Source organism: Oncorhynchus mykiss, chromosome 7, assembly GCF_057628025.1.
Source record: "Oncorhynchus mykiss isolate SJ-2025 chromosome 7, ASM5762802v1, whole genome shotgun sequence".
Classification (NCBI taxonomy): Eukaryota; Metazoa; Chordata; class Actinopteri; order Salmoniformes; family Salmonidae; genus Oncorhynchus; species Oncorhynchus mykiss.
The window spans coordinates 63,555,036-63,580,823 of NC_143028.1; the positions used below are offsets into that span (position 1 = coordinate 63,555,036).

A 25,788-nucleotide genomic window follows, 5' to 3' on the forward strand; every position below is an offset into this window, starting at 1 on the left:
CCATGAAGTACTGGAAAAGCAACAGTGCCCCTGCCGAGAAGCTCCTGTCTGGATTTGCCACACCTTTCAGCAGGCCAGTGGCTCTAACACTGCTGTGGACGCTCCCACCATTGGCCCCGGCCCTGCCGGACTCTTCACCAGACAGGCTGGCTTCTTGGCCTACTACGAAGTAACTGACACAGGACCAGGATACAGTAGGTGTGAAATGACACCCTATTCCTTACAGTGCCATACTTGTGTACTCTGGTTAAAGGTAGTGTACTACATGGGGAACAGGGTGCCATTTTGGACTCAAACACAGTGTGTGTGTGATTACATCTGCATCTTCCTGAAGCAGGCTTCCCTTTGAAGATGATGTAAACTCCCAACCCTAACGTAAGTGTGTCTTTAGATCTGCACCTTCCGGAAGCAGGGAGATCGAGGTCTGGGACTCTACCCAGATTGTGCCCTACAACAAGCAGAACGTGTCGGTCAGATACGATAACTTAGCAAGATCTCTGTTTGTATCTGTGAGGGAAAATATATGACTAGAGGGTAATGGAGTAGCATGCTACTCTGTTACATTCACAACCCTCTCCATCACTATCTCAACCAGATCTGGGTTCAAAGAGTAGTTGAAATGATATCAACCCCATCTCATCTCTCCCAGGTCGTTTCATCAGCTTCAATAAATAGTTCCGACCCCTAAGTATGTCATGAAGGAGCTGGGTCTAAAGGCAGTGTTGTTGCTAGGGCCAGTTGTCATGGCCCATTCTAACATCTGCACCATGTAATGTCTAACCCACTCTAATAAACTCCCAAAATATGAATGCATCCTGCTGTATGTCACTTTACTTCCTTTGTGGTCAACTACATTGCACTTGAACTGTGCAGAATCACTGATCTACAAATAACCTTGCATCCCACATAACTACTCAGTAAGTGATCAATATTAGCAACTCTGCACCTCAACTTTAAAAATAAAAAAAAGTTTAAGCATTCAACTAGAGAAGTCAAGAACAAATTCTTATTTCCAATGACGGCCAACCTTGCTCAAACACCCTCTGTCAGTTTAGTTTCAATAGAATCCATTTAACAAACAGTGAATAGCAGAGAGAGTAGTCCTTTATTACGGTCAAACGTTACCAGGCTAAGTGGTCATTAACATGACAGTTTAAGTTAAGGCATTGACATTTAACACGTAGAAAACATGTACACACAAAAAAAACATTTAAAATATGTGATGTTATGAATTAAAATGTTAAAAGCTGACCACACCACAGTGCAAAGTGAAACTAAGCATGAATCATTGTGATCAGATAGTGGTAAAAATAATAAGTATACAACGCTTATAAAAATCTTATGAAAAGTGGTGATACCAAAATGTTGACACCATACACACACACCCCCCCAGGGGGTTAGAGGCGTGTGAGGTGGTTGGAGATGTGGTAAACATTGTTGTCTGGCAGGTGGAGAGAGTTCTTCCTATAGTACCGTTGTCCGTCTGTATAACGCCCGCCACGGTGGACCTCCAGGTATGGACCCCAACCCTCCACAGGAGAACACACAGCACACATACGCTGCAGACAGAGACACAATGCACTGTAATAGAAAGGATGCTTGGAGAGACACAGGCAGAATCATATGACCCACTCTTCAGTGGGTCATATGATTGAGTGTAGTCTGGCCCAGGAGTGGGAAGGTTAACGGAAAGGCTCTGGAGCAACGAACAGCCCTTGCTGTCTCTGCCTGGCCGGTTCCCCTCTTTCCACTGGGATTCTCTGCCTCTAACCCTATTACAGGGGCTGAGTCACTGGCTTACTGGGGCTCTTTCATACCGTCCCTGGGAGGGGTGCGTCACTTGAGTGGGTTGAGTCACAACCCTTGGGTTGTGCCGTGGCGGAGATCTTTGTGGGCTATACTCGGCCTTGTCTCAGGATGGTAAGTTGGTGGTTGAAGATATCCCTCTAGGGGTGTGGGGGCTGTGCTTTGGCAAAGTGGGTGGGGTTATATCCTTCCTGTTTGGCCCTGTCCGGGGGTGTCCTCGGATGGGGCCACAGTGTCTCCTGACCCCTCCTGTCCCAGCCTCCAGTATTTATGCTGCAGTAGTTTGTGTCGGGGGGCTAAGGTCAGTTTGTTATATCTGGAGTACTTCTCCTGTCCTATTCGGTGTCCTGTGTGAATTTAAGTGCGCTCTCTCTAATTCTCTCTCTCTCTCTCTCTCTCTCTCTCTCGGAGGACCTGAGCCCTAGGACCATGCCTCAGGACTACCTGACATGATGACTCCTTGCTGTCCCCAGTCCATCTGGCCGTGCTGCTGCTCCAGTTTCAACTGTTCTGCCTTATTATTATTGGACCATGCTGGTCATTTATGAACATTTGAACATCTTGGCCATGCTCTGTTATGATCTCCACCTGGCTAAGCCAGAAGAGGACTGGCCACCCCACATAGCCTGGTTCCTCTCTAGGTTTCTTCCTAGGTGTTGGCCTTTCATGACATAATCATGACATATCTGATGCTGACCCTCAGCCTGAATCTACAACTCATAACATGCCACACACACATGCCACACACACATGCCACTGTCTATTATCTATCCTGTTGCCTAGTCACTTTACCCCTACATATATGTACATAGCTAACTCAATTACCTCTGCACATCGACTTGGTACTGGTACTCCCTGTATACATGGCATTAGGAAAGAATTCAGAACTCTTGACTTTCCACATTACTACGTTACAGCCTTCTAAAATGGAATTGGTTTTCATCCCTCAATCTAAAACACAATACCCTGTAATCACTAGGAAAAACAAAAAAACAGGTTCGTAGTCATTTTGCAAATGTATAAACATTTTAAAATAAACAGAAAAGTCACATTTACATAAGTATTCAGACCATTTACGCAGTACTTAGTTGAAGCACCTTTGGCAGCAATTACAGCCTAGAGTCTTATTGGGTATGACACTACAAGCTTGGCACACCTGTATTTGGGGAGTTTGATTTGATATACTGCATGCATTTTGACCTGACTTTCCAGGACCTGGGTTTGATACCTGGCTAAAAAAAAGGATTGACAATTCCAGGAGAAGTTCCAAACACTCTCAGAAGTCCTAAGCATCCACATCTCTGCCAGACACACCTACCTGCCACGGGTTTCCTTGGGCACAGAGTATTTTCCAGATGGCGACGAGGGGTATCCAGATGAGACAGAAAGCGATCATACACCATCCCAGAGCCACACCCCACGCAGGGTACTGCACCGTACCGTAGGATGGCGGACGGAAAGTCAACAACGACCACACCAAGATCACCTACACAACACACACATGCATTAGGGAAGTGTGTATGCGTGCCAGAGAACAGGGGTTAAAGAAATGAGGACCCTGGAACAGAGAGCCAGGTAGGATAGAATCTAAATTATTAAGAGAAAGACAGAGAGATTACTCACAGTGATGACAGCAGGAGTGATGAAAAACCAGCATGCTCTCCACCACAGCCAGAAGAGAGAGCTCCTCGTCCCAATCATCATCTCTATGTCCTTAATGAAACGATTTCCTCCTACAAACAAACACAGAATGTGCCATACTCTATAACATGTAATATACTGTATATAGCTATAATATAACATGCAATATATACACTGAGTATACAAAACATTGAGAACACCTGCTCTTTCCAATGACCAGGTTAAGCCAGGTGAAAACTATGATCCCTCATTGATGTCACTTGTTAAATCCACTTCAAAATCAGTATAGATGAAGAAGAAGAGACAGGATGAAGGATTTTTAAGTCTTGAGACATGATTGTGTATGTGTGCCATTCAGAGGGTGAATGGGCAAGACAAAATATTGAAGTGCCTTTGAACAGGTTATGGAAGTAGGTGCCAGGTGCACCAGTTTGTGTCAATAACTGCAATGCTGCTGGAGTTTCATCCACTGCCAAAGGACATCCAGCCAACTTGACAACTGTGGGAGGCATTGGAATCAACATGGGCCAGCAGCCCTGTGGAACGCTTTCAGCACCTTGTTGAGTCCGTGCCCCAATGAATTGAGGCTGTTCTGAGGGGGAAAATGGGGGAGGGGGGCACCCTAATGTTTGGTATACTCAGTGATGTGCATAGTGATTGGACAAAAGCAATGACAATACAGCCCCTCCATAGCCTCTCTTGAAAAAGCCAAACCTTGACCCAGAAAATATAAAAAACTATTGGCCTATATCGAATCTTCCATTCCTCTCAAATTTGTTTGAAAAAGCTGTTGCGCAGCAACTCACTGCCTTCCTGAAGACAAACACTGTATACGAAATGCTTCAGTCTGGTTTTAGACCCCATCATATCACTGAGACTGCACTTGTGAAGGTGGTAAATGACCTTTTAATGTCATCAGACCGAGGCTCTGCATCTGTCCTCGTGCTCCTGTCCTCATCCTTTTGATACCATCGATCACCACATTCTTTTGGAGAGATTGGAAATGCAAATTGGTCTACACGGACAAGTTCTAGCCTGGTTTAGATCTTATCTGTCGGAAAGATATCAATTTGTCTCTGTGAATGGTTTGTCCTCTGACAAATCAACTGTAAATTTCGGTGTTCCTCAAGGTTCCGTTTTAGGATCACTATTGTTTTCACTATATATTTTACCTCTTGGGGATGGCATTCGAAAACATAATGTTAACTTTCACTGGTATGCGGATGACACACAGCTGTACATTTCAATTAAACATGGTGAAGCCCCAAAATTGCCCTCGCTAGAAGCCTGTGTTTCAGACATAAGGAAGTGAATGGCTGCAAACCTTCTACTTTTAAACTCGGACAAAACAGAGATGCTTGTTCTAGGTCCCAAGAAACAAAGAGATCTTCTGTTGAATCTGACAATTAATCTTGATGGTTGTACAGTCGTCTCAAATAAAACTGTGAAGGACCTCAGCGTTACTCTGGACCCTGATCTCTCTTTTGACGAACATATCAAGACTGTTTCAAGGACAGATTTTTTCCCTCTACGTAACATTGCAAAAATCTGAAACTTTCTGTCCAAAAATGATGCATAAAAATGTATCCATGCTTTTATTACTTCTAGGTTAGACTACTGCAATGCTCTACTTTCCGGCTACCCGGATAAAGCACTAAATAAACTTCAGTTAGTGCTAAATACGGCTGCTAGAATCCTGACTAGAACCAAAACATTTGATCATATTACTCCAGTGCTAGCCTCTCTACACTGGCTTCCTGTCAAAGCAAGGGCTGATTTCAAGGTTTTACTGCTAACCTACAAAGCATTACATGGGCTTGCTCCTACCCATCTCTCTGATTTGGTCCTGCCGTACATACCTACACATACGCTACGGTCACAAGACGCAGGCCTCCTAATTGTCCCTAGAATTTCTAAGCAAACAGCTGGAGGCAGGGTTTTCTCCCATAGAGTTCCATTTTTATGGAATGGTCTGCCTATCCTTGTGAGAGACGCAGACTCGGTCTCAACCTTGAAGTCTTTACTGAAGACTCATCTCTTCAGTGGGTCATATGATTGAGTGTAGTCTGGCCCAGAAGTGTGAAGGTGAACGGAAAGGCTCTGGAGCAACGAAACGAACTTGCTGTCTCTGCCTGGCCGGTTCCCCTCTCTACACTGGGATTCTCTGCCTCTAACCCTATTACAGGGGCTGAGTCACTGGCTTACTGGTGCTCCTTCATGCCGTCCCTAGGAGGGGTGCGTCACTTGAGTGGGTTGAGTCACTGACGTGATCTTCCTGTCTGGGTTGGCGTCCCCCCTTGGGTTGTGCCGTGGCGGAGATCTTTGTGGGCTATACTTGGCCTTGTCTCAGGATGGTAAATTGGTGGTTGAAGATATCCCTCTAGTGGTGTGGGGGCTGTGCTTTGGCAAAGTGGGTGGGGTTATATCCTTCCTGTTTGGCCCTGCCTAGGGGTATCATCGGATGGGGCCACAGTGTCTCCTGACCCCTCCTGTCTCAGCCTCCAGTATTTATGCTGCAGTAGTTTATGTGTCGGGGGGCTAGGGTCAGTTTGTTATATCTGGAGTACTTCTCCTGTCTTTTATCTGGTGTCCTGTGTCAATTTAAGTATGCTCTCTCTAATTCTCTCTTTCTCTCGGAGGACCTGAGCCCTAGGGCCATGCCTCAGGATTACCTGGCATGATGACTCCTTGCTGTCCCCAGTCCACCTGGCCGTCCCCAGTCCACCTGGCCGTGCTGCTGCTCCAGTTTCAACTGTTCTGCCTGCGGCTATGGAATCCTGACCTGTTCACCGGATGTGCTACCTGTCCCAGACCTGCTGTTTTCAATTCTCTGCAGACAGCAGGATTGGTAGAGATACTCTTAATGACCGGCTATGAAAAGCCAATTGACATTTACTACTGAGGTGCTGACTTGCTGCACCCTCGACAACTACTGTGATTATTATTATTTGACCATGCTGGTCATTTATGAACATTTGAACATCTTGGCCATGTTCTGTTATAATCTCCACCTGGCACAGCCAGAAGACGACTGGCCACCCCTCATAGGCTGGTTCCTCTATAGGTTTCTTCCTAGGTTTTGGCCTTTCTAGGGAGTTTTTCCTAGCCACCGTGCTTCTACCCCTGCATTGCTTGCCGTTTGGGGTTTAGGCTGGGTTTCTGCCCAGCACTTTGAGATATCAGCTGATGTACGAAGGGCTATATAAATACATTTGATAACATAAAAAATCCTCTACATGTACCCATCACACAATATATTCTGTAGATGTAGCTATAACATGTAATATACTTCCATTTACCGTAGAAGTAGAACACCCCAACAAGCTCCATTAGAGCAGCGATCAGTAGAACAAAGCCAGCACAGAACTGATCCATCAGAGTCACCCAATATATCCCTGCCTGGAGTGACACACAGACAGTAATCACACGCATTCGCAATAAATTAATGTGAACGAAATTGTGGTATCTAAGGACCTATTTTAGTTATGGTAACTAAGGACTTACCTGGGTTACGCACGGCAGGCCGAGCAGGAAAAGGATGGCACAGGTTCCCACAGAGATGATAGAGCGTTTTGATTTGAACCTCTCAGGGAAGGCATCCTGTAGGCAGGTGGAGATGACCTCTGAGGGAACACGACAAGAGTCAGAGGTCACTGTCCAGGTCTAGTTAGTAGTGTGTGTGTGTGCAAACACACACAGAAAGTATTCAGACCCCTTCACGATTTCACGTTACAGCCTAAAATGTATCAAAACTTTTTTCCCCATCAATCTACACAATACCCCATAATGACAAAGCACAAACAGTTTATTTTAACACATTTAAAAAACAAATGTAACCTGAAATATCATATATTCATATGTATTCAGACCCTTTACTCAGTACTTCATTGAAGCACCGTTGGCAGCGATTACAGCCTTGAGTCTTCTTGACTATGACGCTACAAGCTTGGCACACCGGTATTTCGGGAGTTTCTCACATTTTTCTCAAGCTCGGTCAGGTTGGATGGGGAGCGTCACTGCACAGCTATTTTCTGGTCTCTCCAGAGATTGGGTTCAAGTCCAGGGTCTGGCTGGGCCACTCAAGGACATTCAGAGACTTGTCCCGAAGCCACTCCTGCGTTGTCTTGGCTGTGTGATTAGGGTTGTTCTGTTGGAAAGTGAACCTTCTACCCATTCTGAAGTCCTGAGCAGGTTTTCAGCAAGGATGTCTGCACTTTCCAGTGTTTATCTTTCCCTCAATCCTGCCTAGTCTCCCAGTCCTACTGCTGAGAAAATAAAAATAAAAGTTCACACAGCGTGATGCTGCCAGATTTCCCCCAGACGTGACATTTGGCATTCAGGTCAAAGAGTTCAATCTTGGTTTCATCAGACCAAGGAATCTTGTTTCTCATGGTCTGAAAGTCCTTTAGGTGCCTTTTGGCTAATTACAAGCAAGCTGTCATGCGCCTTTCACTGAGGAGTGGCTTCCGTCTGGCCACTCTACCATAAAAAGCCTGATTGGTGGAGTGCTTTAGAGATGTTGACGTTCTGGAAGTTTCTCCCATCTCCACAGATGAACTCTGGAGCTCTGTCAGAGTGACCATTGGGTTCTTGGTCACCTCCAAGGCCCTTCTCCCCCGATTGCTCAGAGTTTCCGTGCGGCCAGGTCTAGGAAGACTCTTGGTGGTTCCAATTTTTCCACTTAAGAATCATGGAGGCCACTGTGTTGTTGGGGACCTTCAATGCTGCAAAAAGGTTTTGGTACCCTTCCCCAGATCTGTGCCGACACAATCCTGTCTCAGATCTCTACGGACAATTCTTTCATCCTCATGGCTTGGTTTTTGCTCTGACATGCACTGTGTAACGGATATCGTCCTCTTCGTCTGAGGAGGAGTAAGGATCGGACCAAAGCGCAGCACGTGTTCATGATGATTTTAATAAAAGAAAGCACTGAATCAAAACAATAAACGATGACGTGAATATACCAAAACCGAAACAGTACCATGTGACCAAACACTCACACGGAAACAAACACCCACAACCCAACAGTGAAACCCAGGCTACCTAAGTATGATTCTCAATCAGAGACAACTAACGACACCTGCCTCTGATTGAGAACCATACTAGGCCGAACACAAAAACCAACATAGAAAAACAAACAGACTGCCCACCCCAACTCACACCCTGACCATACTAAAACAAAGAATAAAATAACAGAACTATGGTCTGAAAGTGACACACTGTCAACTGTGGGACCTTACTTAACAGGTGTGTGCGCCTTTCCAAATCATGTCCAATCAATTGAATTTACCACAGGTGTACTCCAAATCAAGTTGTGGAAACATCAAGGACGATCAATGGAAACAGGATGTGCCTGAGCTCAATTTCAAGTCTCACCTGAACAGAGCAAAGTACAGAGAGAGATCCTTGATGAAAACCTGCTCTAGAGTGAGCAGGACCTCACTTTGGGGCAAAGTTCCACCTTCCAACAGGACAACAACCTTAAGCACACAGCCAAGACAAAGCAGGAGCGGCTTTGGCACAAGTCTCTGAATATTCTTGAGTGGCTCAGCCAGAGCCCGGACTTGAACACAATGGAACATCTCTGGAGAGACCTGAAAATATCTGTGCAGCAATGCTCCCCATCCAACCTGACAGAGCTTGAAAGGATCTGCAGAGTAGAATGGGAGAAACTCCCCAAATACAGGTGTGCCAAGCTTGTAGCGTTATACCCAAAGAATACTTGAGGCTGTATTCACTGCAAAAGGTGCTTCAACAAAGTACTGAGTAAAGAGTAATTACACTACCAGTCAAAAGTTTGGACACTCACTCAAGGGCTTCCTTATTTTTTATTACTTTCTACATTGTAAAATACATCAAACCTAAGCAATATGGAATCATGTAGTAACCAAACGAATAGTGTTAAACAAATCAAAATATATTTCACACTTGAGATTCTTCAAAGTATCCACCCTTGCACACTCTTGGCATTCTCTCAACCAGCTTCATGAGGTAGTCACCTGGAATACATTTCAATTAACAGGTGTGCCTTGTTAAAAGTGCAAATGTTGAATTTATTTCCTTCTTAAATGCATTTGAGCCAAGCAGTTGTGTTGTGACATGGTAGGGGTGGTTTACAGAAGATAGCTCTATTTGGTAAAATACCAAGTCCATATCATGGCAAGAACAGCTCAAATAAGCAAAGAGAAACAGTCTACCATAACTTTAGCACATGATGGTCAGTCAATCCGGAAAAGTAAGAACTTTGAAAGTTTCTTCAAGTGTAGTCGCAAAATGATGAAACTGGCTCTCATGAGGACCGCCCCAGGAAAGGAAGACCCAGAGATACCTCTGCTGCAGAGGATAAGTTCATTAGTAACCAGCCCAAATAAATGCTATTCAGAGGAGACTATGTGAATCAGGCCATCATGGTTGAATTGCTGCAAAGAAACCACTACTAAAAGGACACCAATAAGAAGAGGAGACTTGCTTGGGCCAAGAAATATGAGCGGTGGTGTGATAGTGCTTTGCTTGTGACACTGATTTATTTAGAATTCAAGGCACACTTAACCAGCATGGCTACCACAGCATTCTGCAGCGATACGCCATCCCATCTGGTTTGCGCTTAGTGGTACTATCATTTGTTTTTCAACAGAGCAATGACCCAACACACCTCCTGGCTGTGTAAGGGCTATTTGACCAAGACGGAGAGTGATGGAGTGCTGCTTCAGATGACCTGGCCTCCACAATCCCCCGACCTCAACCCAATTGAGATGGTTTGGGATGAGTTGGACCGCAGAGTGAAGGAAAAGCAGCCAACAAGAGCTCAGCAAATGTGGGAACTCCTTCAAGACTGATGGGAAAGCATTCCAGGTGATAACCTCCTGAAGCTGGTTGAGAGAATGTCAACAGTGTGCAAAGCTGTCATGGTGGCTACTTTGAAATATCTCAAATATATTTTTTTGTTGAACACTTTTTTGGTTACTACACGATTCCATGTGTTATTTCATAGTTTTGATGTCTTCACTATTATTCGACAATGTAGAATAAAGAAAAATCCTGGAATAAGTAGGTGTCCAAACTATTTTTTGTTTAAATACTTATTTTTCTGTGCATTTTAGTATTTTGTACACCAACGTCAAACAGCTGAAAATACAATATTTTTTGTTATGGAAAATATATTTCACAGCGTTTTAGATGCTACAATGACTCTCTACACTATACTTGCTTGTTTTGTCACACACTGAAATTAGGTGAACTATTCGAATTTTAGCAGTCAGGAAGTGGCAGAGCAATTTCTGCATAGTGCATCTTTAAATGCATGGGAGTGTATGAGTATTTTCAAAAATTTTCCAAGTGTATTTCCAAATACATTCCAATATTCAACTACTGGTCTTTAAAAAAAAATATATATATATATATCTAAATACTTACTTCCAAATGTTTTTGAAAGTAATTGAAATACTCCAAATAGTTGGCAGTAAGTGAAATACCCTGGCGTGTGTGTCCCATGTGCATGGATGTGTGTGTGTCTGACTGACCTATGCCAGCGAACTGCGAGTCCAGTCCAAGGGTGAGCAGCATGAAGAAGAAGAGGATGGACCAAAGAGGAGAAATTGGCAGCTTGGACAGGGCATCAGGGTACGCAATAAATGCTAGTCCAAAACCTACACGCATGCACACGCGCACACTTTGTTAGTGTTTGTTAAGTGGCTATTGTGTCAGTAAGGTAAAGCTAAACACTAGACAGTGGTGTACTACTCACCTGCTTGGGCCACCTCGGATACAGGCTTTCCATAGACATGAGCCATGTGACCTAAGATGGAGAAGATGGCGAAGCCTGCAAACACACTGGTACCTATAGAGTGACATTAAACGGGAAAGGAAAAACGATGTACCGGAACAGAATGAAACCTTGAAAGTTATTCTTTATGATGCCATTAGCATCCATCTGGTGCGTGTGTGGTGTTTGAGTCATACCACAGTTGGTGAGGCAGACGGTCAGTGCGTCCTTGAACACATTGTTGTGGAACTTGTTATATGAAGACAGGGCCGTGACACCACCCCACGCTACTGACAGAGAATAGAAGATCTGTGTGGCTGCATCTCTCCACACCTGCCAGAAAGACCTACTATTTAGTTACTTCAGTCAAGTATGTGTATTTTGTGTTGACAGGTAAGAGGTTAGGCTCTAACCTCTGCCTCGCCCAGTTTTGTGAGGTTGGACTGGGAGCCAATGTAGAACTCGATCCCGTCTCTGGCGCCCTCTAGTGTAACTCCCCGGATCAGAAGAATCAGCAACACCACATAGGGAAACGTAGCGGTGAAATACACCACCTGGGGACAGACACACACAAATATTAGAGGGACACATGCACATCCGAAAGACACAGATTAGAAAGACAGGACCAACTCACACACTAGTGGGGAGCAGGTCAGCTCTTTGTTCGCCCGCAATTGCTAATAACCCATCGACAACCACCCAACTATATGTAATAAGTTTTAAACGGAGGCCCGCACCCGACCCTAACCCTCTAATATAGAAAATGTTGTAGGTTACCGTCAGGTTTTTGTTTTTTTTAGTACTAAGTTGGCCTGATTTCAGATATGTTTTTGCTTGTAACTTCTAATGTTTTGGTAGGCTATTTGTAAGTCAAGTTGTCTATAATTAGATACATGCAGCATCTCTTCTGTCATTGTTGCCCAAGACTAAATAAACCCTTGCTTACCAGAATCTAGTTGACATCGATAAATTTCTCAGTCATCTCTGATACTTCCATGGAGCAAAGATGTTTAGGGACCGGCAAGAAAATGAAATAACTAAAACTTAAAAGATGTGTAAAATTTCCAAATAATTTCAGTTTGACCGGTTGTAAGGAAATAGAAAGCTGTGAAAACAACCCAACGTGTTTCTCATAAGATTTCAGTTCAGCTTGGATGCATATTTTGTGGTTGAAATAGTATCATCTTTTATGATGCTGATAAAGATTGCACTTCGACAAACTGTATCTAACTGCATATTTGCATTCTCTCAAGAAGCTGAAAGAAAGAAATCATATTTCTCCACTCCTGTGAGTAAAAATGTTGCCTACATTTTCTGTATCATTTTACTGCAAGAAATGCTTAAATTCTGCAGGTGTTAATATTAAGGCTAAGTGAGCGGTTATAGACCTACAGTCAGTGTCCAGATTTCAGTTTCCATTTAACCCATCAACAGTAGGCTACAATTCCCTTGACTTGTTATAGGCCTATTTGAAGTCCCCGTCTTGTGACTGAGGCACTGTACAAATTTGACAACCACACATAACATAGCCAGCACTGCTATCATCCTCTTTGACCACTTCAAATGTTACTTTCCTGGCCCTCCCTTGTATTTATTTTCAACTCTCCATTTCGCAGCTTTTCTCTAAACTCAGACATTGTCCTTTTTTTCCCTCCTTGGATCGACGTTAACTTGTCCTGCCCGTTCCAAATGCATTTGGCGACTGGCATGTAAGCTACTTGGTGCACGTACAGTTAGGCCCTAAAGTTTATGCACTAATGCCAGCTAGCCTAAAATAATGAAAGGTATCATTTTCCCTTTATACAATATTTCATGACCCTAAACCTGCCCGCCTCGTGAATATAACTGCGGCGATTGTGGGTTATGGGTCAACCCGCACATCACTATCACACACAAACAGGAAATGGGTCATACAGACTTTTCCTGAGGACTTGATGCCTTTGTAAAGGGCAGCAGCGATGAGCAGCCATCCCAGTAGCAGACAGAGAGCCAGATGCCAGACCACCGGACCGGTCTCATCCAGACCACTGGACCTTTGTAAGGCCACCAGGCTGGGGATAGACAAAGAGATTGTCTGACTGTAAGGTGGTCAATCTTACAGACAGGATCAGTTTCAACATAGCATTATAGAGACAACCTGGCATTCAACACAACCTGTGTGACCTCTGAAGTATTTTCAACTTAGTGAAATTGAATCAAGTGTGTGTGTGTTACTCACTCCCAATACTGTTCGCTGGGGCTCTGTACTGGGATGCTGATGATGTTTTCCTTTGGGCAAGTCTCATTCTCCCACAGCGTCATGTTGGCTACAATTACTGGTTCACTCCAGTTGGCAGCTAGGGTATTGTTGCACACTTCTGTAGAGGTCAGAAGCCATTGTCATAGTGGTAAAGTTACATGGCACTCTGTTCAGGTTCAGCTAGGTCATGTTCATTAAAGCATATCATGGAAAACATTAATGTCAGGTAATGGAAAATATTGGTCAAGGTTATTTTGTTTGGAGCCTAATTAACATGATAGAAGAGTAAAAGCTGCACAACAGGGAAACTTCACTACATCTTTAGATGAGACACAACATTATAAAACAGGTACCTCTAGGTGTGAGGCTACAATTGCTGTTGGACCAGTAGAAACAGTCACTCCATGGCAGAGGGGACTGGAATGAGGCAAACATGTAGTAGAGACTGTAGGCAATGATGACGTTGTAGTAGATGCCTACTAACGTACTGACCAAAACCATAGCTACACCCACACCTGGAGAGGATAGGGAAAGGGAGAGTGAGGAGAGAGAGCAGGAATTGAGTTAGATGTAAATCAAGGCGGATTCTTCAATATTTGAATTTCAATTCACTTCCTGAATAGATTGAATCGTCACCATCCCTGTTAGCAGTGACTTTATTGATAAGTTCTGTGAAGTTCAATCTTTATCACATACTGATTCAGCCGAAAGGCAAACAGCCAGTGCTTCCTGGTATACTGGTCAACCGGTCACATTGTAGTTCCTAAATCTTGAGATTTATCTAATCAAGGAAGTCCCATTGAGGAAAACATTCTATTTTCCAAGGAAGACGTAACAGAGAACACATGGTAAGTGAGACATTCTATGGTAGGATGTATCCACCAAAGCATGTGAAAGAATAACTACAGTGGCAATGTACAAAAATTACACTGACCACAAATACACAATTCGAAAGATTTTACTGAGTTACAGTTCATATAAGAAACTCAGTCACTTTAAATACATTCATTAGGCCCTAATCTATGGATTTCACATGACAGGGAATACAAATATGCATCTGTTGGTCACAGATACCTTAAAAAAAGAAAAAAGAAATAAAAGTAGGCGCGTGGATCAGAAAACCAGTCAGTATCTGGTGTGATCACCATTTGCCTCATGCAGTGCGACACATCTCCTTTGTATAGAGTTGATCAGGCTGTTGATTGTGGCCTGTGGAATATTGTCCCACTCCTCTTCAATGGCTGTGCGAAGTTCCTGGAAATTGGCGGGTACTGGAACACGCTGTCGTACATGTCGACCCAGAGCATCCCAAACATGATCAAGGGGTAATTTCATTTTCATCTGTGTACATTCAAATTGCCATTAATAAAATGCAATTGTGTTCATTGCCCGTAGCTTATGCCTGTCACCACACAACACTCATCAAATCAAATTGATTTATAAAGCCCTTCTTACATCAGCTGATATCTCAAAATGCTGTACAGAAACCCAGCCTAAAACCCCAAACAGCAAGCAATGCAGGTGTAGAAGCACTCATCACCATGTGCCCGGTACAGTTGAAACAGGGAATCATTTGTGAAAAGCACACTTTTCTAGCGTGCAAGTGGCCATCGAAGATGAGCATTTGCCCACTGAAGTCGGTTAAAACGCCAAACAGCAGTCAAGTCAACGAGCAAGCTGATGAGCTTCCATGACACGGTTTGACAGTTTGTGCTGAAATTCTTCATTTGTGCAAACCCACAGTTTCATCAGCTGTATGGGTGGAAGTGAAAAAGCTGGATGTGGAGGTCACGGGCTGGCGTGGTTGCAGGTGGTCTGCGGTTGTGAGGCCGGTTGGACGTACTGCCAAATTCTCTAAAACATAAAATTCTCTGGCAACAGTTCTGGTGGACATTCCTGCAGTCAGCATGCCAATTGAACACTCCCTCAAAACATGTGGCATTGTGTTATGTGACAAAACATTTGTGGCTTTTTGTCCCCAGTTCACCTGTGTAATGATATACCACACTTATCAGGTGGATGGATTATCTTGCCAAAGGAGAAATTATCACTAATGAGGATGTAAACAAATTTGTGCTAAACATAATAACAAAATAAGATGTGCTTATGGACAATTTCTAGGATCTTTTATTTCAGCTCACAAACAAGTATTACTAAGAAATTGCTTACATGCACATCCTAGAGCAATATTTCTTCATCCTGGTTCCGGGGATCCAAAAGGGGTGCACATTTGCTCTAGCGCTACACACCAGATTGAAATAAACAACAAATGTGAATCAGGTGCGTTACGTAGTGCTAGGGTTAAAAACAAAAACCAGAATTTGGAAACACTACCCTTGACAGTTTTATAACTAACCAATAGCAGTAGAGAAGGACTTGGTCCAATATGCACCATGAATGTGTTCTGTGTTTTGGCACATTCAGCAGCTAGAGGCCAGTCTGACAGAGTGATACAGTAACCCATTGGGCTTGGTAGGGTTATAGGTTAGCTCAGGGGCTGGGTACATACAGTAAATGGACTAGCAGCCTTATAGGGTTAGCCCTGGGTCTAGACTGATCGTTCCTCCAGCTCATACATCGAGTTTAGATTCAGGTCATATGGTTAACCATTAATACACTGCTCAAACAAACTTCAGACAATTTTCCTCTAAGGTCAATAAAGCTGATCCCGTTGTGTAATGGGCTGGCTGCTCACACAACATTCAAACAGAGAGTAGTAGCAAACACTCCCCAAAAGGTCTGAGTGGTGAAGGGAATGGATGAGTTCCTAGAAGTGGAAAAAAAGTCATACAGCTGGTCCCAATCCACTCCTTAACAATTCCCTTTGGCCCTTTACCCTTCAATGTCTGCAGATCTGAAGAGTCTGGCTAGGGATAAGCAGTATAATGGTGAAGGTTCCAAAAACATAGCTTATACCTTACATACTGTATCTGCAAATATTGAAGGGTTGAGACCAAGAGTAATGGGTAGACATTGAATTGGGACCGGTTTGGGCTTAGGTGGTAAATTAGGGGTACAAGGCTTAGTCTTACCCTGAAATATGGGCAGAGCCCGCCACACATTGACAGGGCCTTGGCTGCAGAACTGACCAAAGGAACTCTCCAGGAAGAACAGAGGTATACCAGCAACAGCCAGCATGATGACATACGGGATGAGGAAAGCACCTAGAGACAGAGAGGACAGAAAACTTGACACTAATAACAAATGCAGGAATATGAGGTAGCCAGTGGATGGTGGAAGCGTATATGGGCTTAACTACAATAATCTGAAATGAATCTTTAAGAATGTTCTGCCATGGTCTAGTTTATAAGTGATTATAGGGTAGGATTCCCAAATAGGCGGCCTGCGGGACAGAGTTGGCCAGTAGGTGATTTTATTAGGCCCCCCAAGTTCTGACACTTATAATTATTTTGGGACATAAGACTAAAATCACCAGGAAATAAGCTTCAAGTGATTTTAATTTAGGAAATCTGTTGCCATGTAAACCCACGCATAAAGAGGCATGTGAGCTTATCAAGGTTTTAAATGATTCCGTTTTTTGTCAAATATGTGATCGGTTAGTTTTTTTGCGGTCAATTTGCAATGTTGAAATTTAAACTCAGCAAAAGAAACAACCCTGTCTTTCAAAAATAATTAGTAAAAATCCAAATAACTTCACATATCTTCATTGCATGTGGTTTAAAACACAGTTTCCAATGCTTGTTCAATGAACCATAAACAATTAATGAACATGCACCTGTGGAACAGTCGTTAAGACACTAACAGCTTACAGACGGTAGGCAATTAAGGTCAGTTATGAAAACTTAGGACACTAAAGAGGCCTTTCTATTGACTCTGAAAAATACCAAAAGAAAGATGCCCAGGGTCCCTGCTCATCTCCGTGAACGTGCCTTAGGCATGCTGCAAGGAGGCATGAGGACTGCAAATGTGGTCAGGGCAATAAATTGCAATGTCCATACTGTGAGACGCCCAAGACAGCGCTACAGGGAGACAGGACGGAGAGCTGATCGTCCTCGCAGTGGCAGACCACGTGTAACAACACCTACACAGGATTGGTACATCCGAACATCACACCTGCGGGACAGGTACAGCATGGCAACAACAACAGTCCGAGTTACACCAGGAACGCACAATCCCTCCATCAGTGCTCAGACTGTCCGTAATAGGCTGAGAGAGGCTGAACTGAGGGCTTGTAGGCCTGTTGTAAGGCAGGTCCTCACCAGACATCACCGGCAACAACGTCGCCATTGGGCACAAACCCACCGTCACTGGACCAGACAGGACTGGCAAAAGTGCTCGTCACTGACGAGTCGCAGTTTTGTCTCACCAGGGGTAATGGTCGGATTAACGTTTATCGTCAAAGGAATGAGCGTTACACTGAGGCCTGTACTCTGTAGCGGGATTAATTTGGAGGTGGAGGGTCCGTCATGGTCTGGGGCGGTGTGTCGCATCATCGGACTGAGCTTGTCGTCATTGCAGGCAATCTCAATGCTGTGCATTACAGGGAAGATATCCTCCCCCCTCATGTGGTACCCTCCTGCAGGTTCATCCTGACATGACCCTCCAGCATGACAATGGCACCAGCCATATTGCTTGTTCTGTGCGTGATTTCCTGCAAGACAGGAATGTCAGTGTACTGCCATGGCCAGCGAAGACCCTGGATCTCAATCCCATTGAGCACGTTTGGGACCTGTTGGATTGAAGGGTGAGGGCTAGGGCCATTCCCCCCAGAAATGTTCGGGAACTTGCAGGTGCCTTGGTGGAAGAGTGGGGTACCATCTCACAGCAAGAACTGGCAAATCTGGTGCAGTCCATGAGGAGGAGATGCACTGCAGTACCTAATGGAGCTGGTGGCCACACTAGATACTGACTGTTACTTTTGATTTTGACCCCCCTTTGTTCAGGGTCACATTATTCCATTTCTGTTAGTCACATGTCTGTGGAACTTGTTCAGTTTGTCTCAGTTGTTGAATCTTATGTTCATACAAATATTTACACATGTTGCTGAAAATAAACGCAGTTGACAATGAGAGGACGTTTCTTTTTTTGCTGAGTTTATAACTATGTTCCGGCCCCCGACCGACCATCTGCTCAAGGAAAGAAAAAAATAATAATTGGCACACGGCTGAATGCAACTGGGGACCCGTTTTAGGGTATTGAGTTACTATTGAACAGGTGTGTCATTAGTGCACACTAAGCAAGCTTAGGTCACTGTGTATGTGTGTGTCAGTGGAGGCTCCTTCTCAGATGAAGGGGATGACCATCCTAATCAGTGAATTTCAGAAAAACCTAAATGTCAACATAAGATAAAACTATACTAAATATATTAATTTTACCAAAATTATTAAAACACTGTTTTGCAATGAGGGTCTACAGTAGCCTCAACAGCACCTTCTAGGGTAGAATAATAATAGTGTAGGTGGAGGAAAAATATATTTTCCATCCTCCTCTTGGTACATTGACTTCAATACAAAACCTAGGAGGCTCACGGTTCTCACCCACTTCCATAGATGTACACAGTAATTATGACGACTTCCGGAGGACGTCCTCCAACCTCAGAGCTCTTGCAGCATGAATTGACATGTCCATCCAATCAAATGATCAGATAATTAATCTGGAACTGAAAGCAGAAGCTACAGCTAGCTAGCACAGCCGTGCATCAATTGTGGTGTGTTGTTGACTCAGAAAGACAATAGTTGAACAGTTTTAAACAAATTATTTTCTTAAATTAAGGATAAGCAGTTCATTACCTTTCACTCACTTAGGCAGCTAATATAGCCTACTCAACAACCTGACTCAAACAGCGAGGAATGCCATTTCTGTTAGCTAGCTGGCTAAGGCAATCCAACACTGCAACTCTTCCAAGTCAAGGTAAGCTTTTGGTTTTAGTAATGTACTGCCGCCGGTGCCTGCCAGTCTAACTGCTAGCTGTACACATAGATTGGATTGTGGGCTTATTAATGTGTTAGTTCTAGTAGGCCTAGCTATGTTGACTATGACAATAGCAAATATGGTACGTTTACATGCACACTAATAATTTCATATTAAACTGGTTATGGCACTAGGCAGATTATGCAATTAAAAAAAATAGAAAAGGCATTCCAGCAGTGTATTTGTTCTGTGCATGTGCTTGCACCTGCCAAGCGAGCCTCCCTCTTTAGGGCTAGTGAAGTGTGTTGGGCGCAACAATGTACAATACTGTTCAAAAGTTTGGGGTCACTTAGAAATGTCCTTGTTTTTTAAAGAAAAGCTAATTTATTTTGTCCATTAAAATAACATCAAAATTATCAGAAATAAAGTGTATACATTGTTAATGTTGTAAATGACTATTGTAGCTGGAAACGGCAGATTTTTATGGAATATCTACATAGGCGTACATAGGCCCATTATGAGCAACCATCGGCCCTATGTTCCAATGGCACATTGTGTTAACTTATCCAAGTTTATCATTTTAAAAGGCTAATTAGTCATTAGAAAAAACTTTTGCAATTATGTTAGCCCAGCTGAACTTCTTTAGTGCTGACTAAAAAAGCAATTAAACTGGCCTTCTTTAGACTCGTTGAGAATCTGGAGCATCAGCATTTGTGGGTTCAATTACAGGCTCAAAATGGCCAGAAACAAATAACTTTCTTCTGAAACTCAGTCTGTTCTTGTTCTGAGAAATGAAGGCTATTCCATGCAAGAAATTGCCAAGAAACTGAAGATCTGGTATAACGCTGTGTACTACGCCCTTCACAGAACAGCGCAAACTGGCTATAACCAGAATAGAAAGAGTGGGAGGCCCTGGTGCACAACTGAGCAAGAGGACAAGTACATTAGTGTCTAGTTTGAGAAACAGATGCCACACAAGTCTTCAACTGGCACATTCATTAAATAGTACCCGCAAATCAAATCAAATTTTATTGGTCACATACACATGGTTAGCAGATGTTCATGCAAGTGTAGCGAAATGCTTCTGCATCTAGTTCCGACCATGCAGTAATATCTAACAAGTAATCTAACAATTTCACAACAACTACCTTATACACACAAGTGTAAAGGAATGAATGAGAATATGTACATATAAATACATGGGTGAGCGATGGCCGAACGGCATAGGCAAGATGCAGTAGATGGTATAGAATACAGTATATACATATGAGATGAGTAATGTAAGCATTATATAAAGTGGCATTGTTTAAAGTGACTAGTGAGACATTTATTACATCCAATTTTTATTATTAAAGTGGCTAGAGATTTGAGTCAATATGTTGGCAGCAGCCACTCAATGTTAGTGATGGCTGTTTAACAGTCTGATGGCCTTGAGATAGAAGCTGTTTTTCAGTCTCTCGGTCCCAGCTTTGATGCACCTGTACTGACCTCGCCTTCTGGATGATAGGGGGGGAACAGGCAGTGGCTCGGCTGGTTGTTGTCCTTGATGATCTTTTCGGCCTTCCTGTGACATCGGGTGGTGTAGTTGTCCCGAAGGGCAGGTTGATTGTGCCCGGTGATGCGTTGTGCAGACCTCACTACCCTCTGGAGAGCCTTGCGGTTGTGGGCGGAGCAGTTGCCGTACCAACTTTTTGCCTCTGTAAAAGTTTGTGTTTTGGTGACAAGCCAAATTTCTTCAGCTTCCTGAGGTTGAAGAGGCGCTGTTGCGCATTCATCACCACGCTGTCTGTGTGGGTGGACCATTTCAGTTTGTCGGTGATGTGTACTCAGAGGAACTTAAAACTTTCCACCTTCTCCACTACTGTCCAATCGATGTGGATAGAAGGGTGCTCCCTCTGCTGTTTCCTGAAGTTCACAATCATCTCCTTTGTTTTGTTGATGTTGAGTGTGAGGTTATTGTCCTGACACCACACTCTGAGGGCCCTCACCTCCCTGTAGGCCATCTCGTCGTTGTTGGTAATCAAGCCTACCACTGTAGTGTCGTCTGCAAACTTGATGATTGAGTTGGAGGTGTGCAAGGCCACGCAGTCATGGGTGAACAGGGAGTACAGGAGAGGGCAGAGAACGTACTCTTGTGGTGCCCCAATGTTGAGAATCAGCGGGGTGGAGATGTTACCTACCCTCACCACCTGGGGGGCGGTCCGTCAGAATTTCCAGGACCCAGTTGCACAGGGCGGGGTTGAGACCCAGGGTCTCGAACTTAATGACGAGTTTGGAGGGTACTATGGTGTTAAATGCTGCGCTGTAGTCGATGAAAAGCTTTCTTACATAGGTATTCCTCTTGTCGAGATTGGTTAGGACAATGTGCAGTGTGATTGCATCGTCTGTGGACCTATTGGGGCGGTAAGCAAATTGGAATGGGTCTAGGGTGTCAGGTAGGGTGGAGGTGATTTGGTCCTTGACTAGTCTCTCAAAGCACTTCATGATGACGGAAGTGAGTGCTACAGGGCGATAGTCATTTAGCTCAGTTACCTTAGTTTTCTTGGGGACAGGAACAATGGTGGCCCTCTTGAATCATGTGGGAACAGCAGACTATGATAGGGATTGATTGAATATGTCCGTAAACACACCAGCCAGCTGGTCTGCGCATGCTCTGAGGACGCGGCTAGGGATGCCGTTTGGGCCGGCAGCCTTGCGAGGGTAAACACATTTAAATGTTTTACTCACATTGGCTGCGGGAAGGAGAGCCCGCAGGTTTTGGTAGCGGGCCATGTCGGTGGCACTGTATTGTCCTCAAAGCGAGCAAAGATTTTGTTTAGTTTGCCTGGGAGCAAGACATCGGGGTCCGCGACGGGGCTGGTTTTCTTTTTGTAGTCTGTGATTGACTGTAGACCCTGCCACATACCTCTCGTGTCTGAGCCGTTGAATTGTGACTCTACTTTGTCTCCATGCTGACGCTTAGCTTGTTTGATTGCCTTGGAGGGAATAGCTAAACTGTTTGTATTCGGTCATGTTTCCGGCCGCCTTGCCCTGATTAAAAGCAGTGGTTCGCACTTTCAGTATTGCTTGAATGCTGCCATCAATCCACGGTTTCTGGTTGGGGAAGGTTTCAATTGTCGCCATGGGTACAACATCACCGATGCACTTGCTAATAAACTCGCTCACCAAAACAGCATATACATCAATGTTGTTCGACGCTATCCGGAACATATCCCAGTCCACGTGATCAAAGCAATCTTGAAGCATGGAATCAGATTGGTGGGACCAGCGTTGAACAGACCTGAGCACGGGCGTTCCCTGTTTAAGTTTCTGTCTATAGGCTGGGAGCAACAAAATGGAGTCGTGGTCAGATTTGCCGAAAGGAGGGCAAGGGAAGGCCTTGTATGCATCACGTTAGAAGTTAGAGTAACAATGATCCAGAATTAGTCCAGCCCGGGTCGCGCATTCGATATGCTGATAAAAATTTAGGGAGCCTTGTCTTGATCCATTGTCCTGGGTGGTGGACCAAACAGAGGATCCGCTTCGGGAAAGTCGTGTTCCTGTCTCAACGTCAACAGTGAAGAGGCGACTCCGGGATGCTGGCCTTCTAGGTAGAGTTGCAAAAGAAAAAGCCATATCTCAGACTGGCCAATAAAAAGAAAAGATTAAGATGGGCAAAAGAACACAGACACTGGACAGAGGGAGCTCTGCCTAGAAGGTCAGCATCCCGGAGTCGCCTCTTCACTGTTCTGGTTAGAGCCAGTTTGCTTTGTTCTGTGAAGGGAGTAGTTCACAGCACTGTACCAGATCTTCAGTTTCTTGACAATTTCTCACATGGAATAGCCTTCATATCTCAGAACAAGAATAGACTGAGTTTCAGAAGAAAGTTTTTTGTTTCTAGCCATTTTGAGCCTGTAATCGAACCCACAAGTGCTGATGCTCCAGCTACTCAAGCAGTCCAAAGAAGGCCAGTTTTATTCCTTCTTTAAATCAGAACAGGTTTTCGGCTGTGCTAACATAATTGCAAAAGAGTTTCCTAATGATCAATTAGCCTTTTAAATTGCTAAAATTTTATTAGCTAACACATTGTGCCATTGGAACACAGGAGTGATGACTATCCACAATAGTCGCATTATTGTATGCATGTAACCGCACTCGATGTAGGCTGTGCAGTGGTTAGCAGTTAGGGTATGAAGGTTTGACTTAGATACGTTCTTTTCACCTGGTCACAGACAGCTGTTGTGTTGTGTACTTAACACCAAGCAAGGGGAAAAGGTGAGAGGAGAGAGAGCGGAGATCCGAGAAGGAATTATTCAACAAGCAAAGTGATGATGCTGTATGTGCCTGCTATGAAGGTGAACAGGTGATCAGGGGTGGATTCATTTCACCCATTCTGTTGCAAAACATTTCTTAAACAGAAGGAAACGGAACAAAACGGGATGAAACTATCAGAATTTGTCCAATAGAAACTGTACTTTTAGATGTTCCGTGTTGCCACTGTTTGGACTAGTGACTACAGCCTAGATCAACTAGATGATGGCAAGAGTGTGCAAGGCGGTATTGAATGTGTCACCATCCGCCACCTTGGTGACTCCAATTTGTCTCTCAACCTGTGTACCTACGTTATAAACTTTCATTCGTAGGCTAGGTTGTAGCAACCTCATGATGGGTATTGGGCAAATTCGAGTATCATATAATAGACTAAACATTGAGCTGGGTTAATGGAGTATGAATGACAGTTATCCAATAGTCTGTAATAGAAATGAGGCCATGCTCAAAAATCATCATCCCTAATCTTAAACTGCACCGAGAACCACTGGTGTGTGTGTGTGTACCGGTGTGTCCCCACTTACCTCCTCCATTCTTATAGGCCAGGTAGGGGAACCTCCATACATTCCCCAGACCCACAGCATAGCCAATCATAGACAACATGTACTCCCTCTTATTGGTCCAGTTCCCCCGGTCAATATTCTCATCATTGCTGCCCACATAGGAGTCCTGCTGCTGCTTCTCATGATCATCCTTAACCTGTATCACAGACAGATAACGCAAGCACGCACATAGTAAGTGAGAGCATATTTCATAAAGCTTAGAAGGCAATGTCAAGCCATTGTTACATACGTGCAACACACTGGAATTCGTTTTTATTCATTTACAGTGAATAGCATCCCAACCGTGACAGAGAAGTAGGCTATACAGTTAAATTCTCCATTCCAGATGAATTAGAATTCTACCTGTTTGTTATTTGGACCGCGCAAATAACAGCATATTTACCCATTAATCGATTCATACATTTTAAGCGTTTATCTTTATAAGTAGGCTAATCTCCCCAATTAAATAAATAAAAAGACAGTCGTCAGAATGAAGTTGCTTTGGTCAAAATATCGTTCCTCCCGCCAACAACCATGACTTAATTAACTGTTACACCAAGACAGTTGCATATCATCCTACCGTGTCAGTGGCCGCGGGGTTTTTAAATATTACGTCTGTGAAACTGCTCCAATATTTCCTCATTTTGCTGCTGTTTGTCACATTAATAAGTGATGTGATGAGAAGCGTTTGTTTGGGACAGACAGGTTCACAGTTATTTAAACTCCCTAGAGCCTGAGTGACACGCTCGTCTCTCTAGCCAATCGCCGCTCTGATTCCGGAATCATCCGCATTACCCGCGTACCAAATTATAGCTTGAGTGAAACGTTTGAAACCGCGTGCGCCCGCAAGTGCGCGTGCGTGTTTCCAACCAGAGTGCTAAGACATACTGTACCTATAGTATTTTCTTGTAAATAAACCTAAATCGTTCATTATTTTGTCCTCTTTCAGATATGACTAACTATTTCCAATGGTGTGAAAAGTACCCAATTGTCATACTTGAATAAAAATAAAGATATCTTAATATAAAATGACTAATGTAAAAGTAAAAGTCACGCAGTAAAATACAACTTGAGTAAAGGTCTAAAAGTATTTGGTTTTAAATATACTTAAGTATCAAAAGTAAATGTAATTGCTAAAATATTATTTATTCCACATTCCTTATATTAAAACCAGAAGGCACAATATTATTTTTTTATTTTATTTACAGATAGCCAGGGGCACACTCCTACTGCCTCTGTCAGATCAGAGGCAGTAGGGATGACCAGGAAGGCTCTCTTGATAAGTGTGTGAAAAGGACAATTTTCCTGTCCTGCTAAGCATTCGAAATGTAACTATTACTTTCGGGTGTCAGAGACAGTGGAGTGAAAATAAAAGTTGTCACAACTATATATATTAAAGTAAAGTACAGATACCCCAAAAAACGACTTAAGTAGCACTTTAATAAGTCGTTTTACTTAAGTACTTTACACCACTGACTATTTCTAGTGGGTTTATTCTATCAATGCCAAACAAAACAGGTTACCTATAATTTTTGTCAAGTGCGTTGTAGTTTTTTCTTTGTGTGAGTATGTGCTTATGTGTGTGTATGTGTGTGTCTGCATGTGCATGTGTTTTGGAT

At 43.6% G+C, this 25,788-nt stretch overlaps 1 protein-coding gene across 1 annotated transcript; it reads right to left on the reverse strand.

Moving 5' to 3' along the window:
• Positions 1–1,086: 1,086 nt before the first annotated feature.
• Positions 1,087–24,947, reverse strand: slc6a14 (solute carrier family 6 member 14). Its single transcript, XM_021610363.3, has 15 exons — positions 24,750–24,947; positions 24,152–24,326; positions 16,481–16,612; positions 13,802–13,963; positions 13,428–13,566; positions 13,128–13,260; positions 11,623–11,763; positions 11,407–11,542; positions 11,192–11,284; positions 10,968–11,093; positions 6,952–7,070; positions 6,747–6,846; positions 3,430–3,539; positions 3,125–3,292; positions 1,087–1,559 (listed from the first exon to the last, which is right to left on the reverse strand). Exons 1-15 carry the CDS (start codon positions 24,810–24,812, stop codon positions 1,398–1,400), a joined length of 1,959 nt encoding a protein of 652 aa, XP_021466038.3. The 5' UTR covers positions 24,813–24,947; the 3' UTR covers positions 1,087–1,397.
• Between the last annotated feature and the right edge of the window lie 841 nt (positions 24,948–25,788).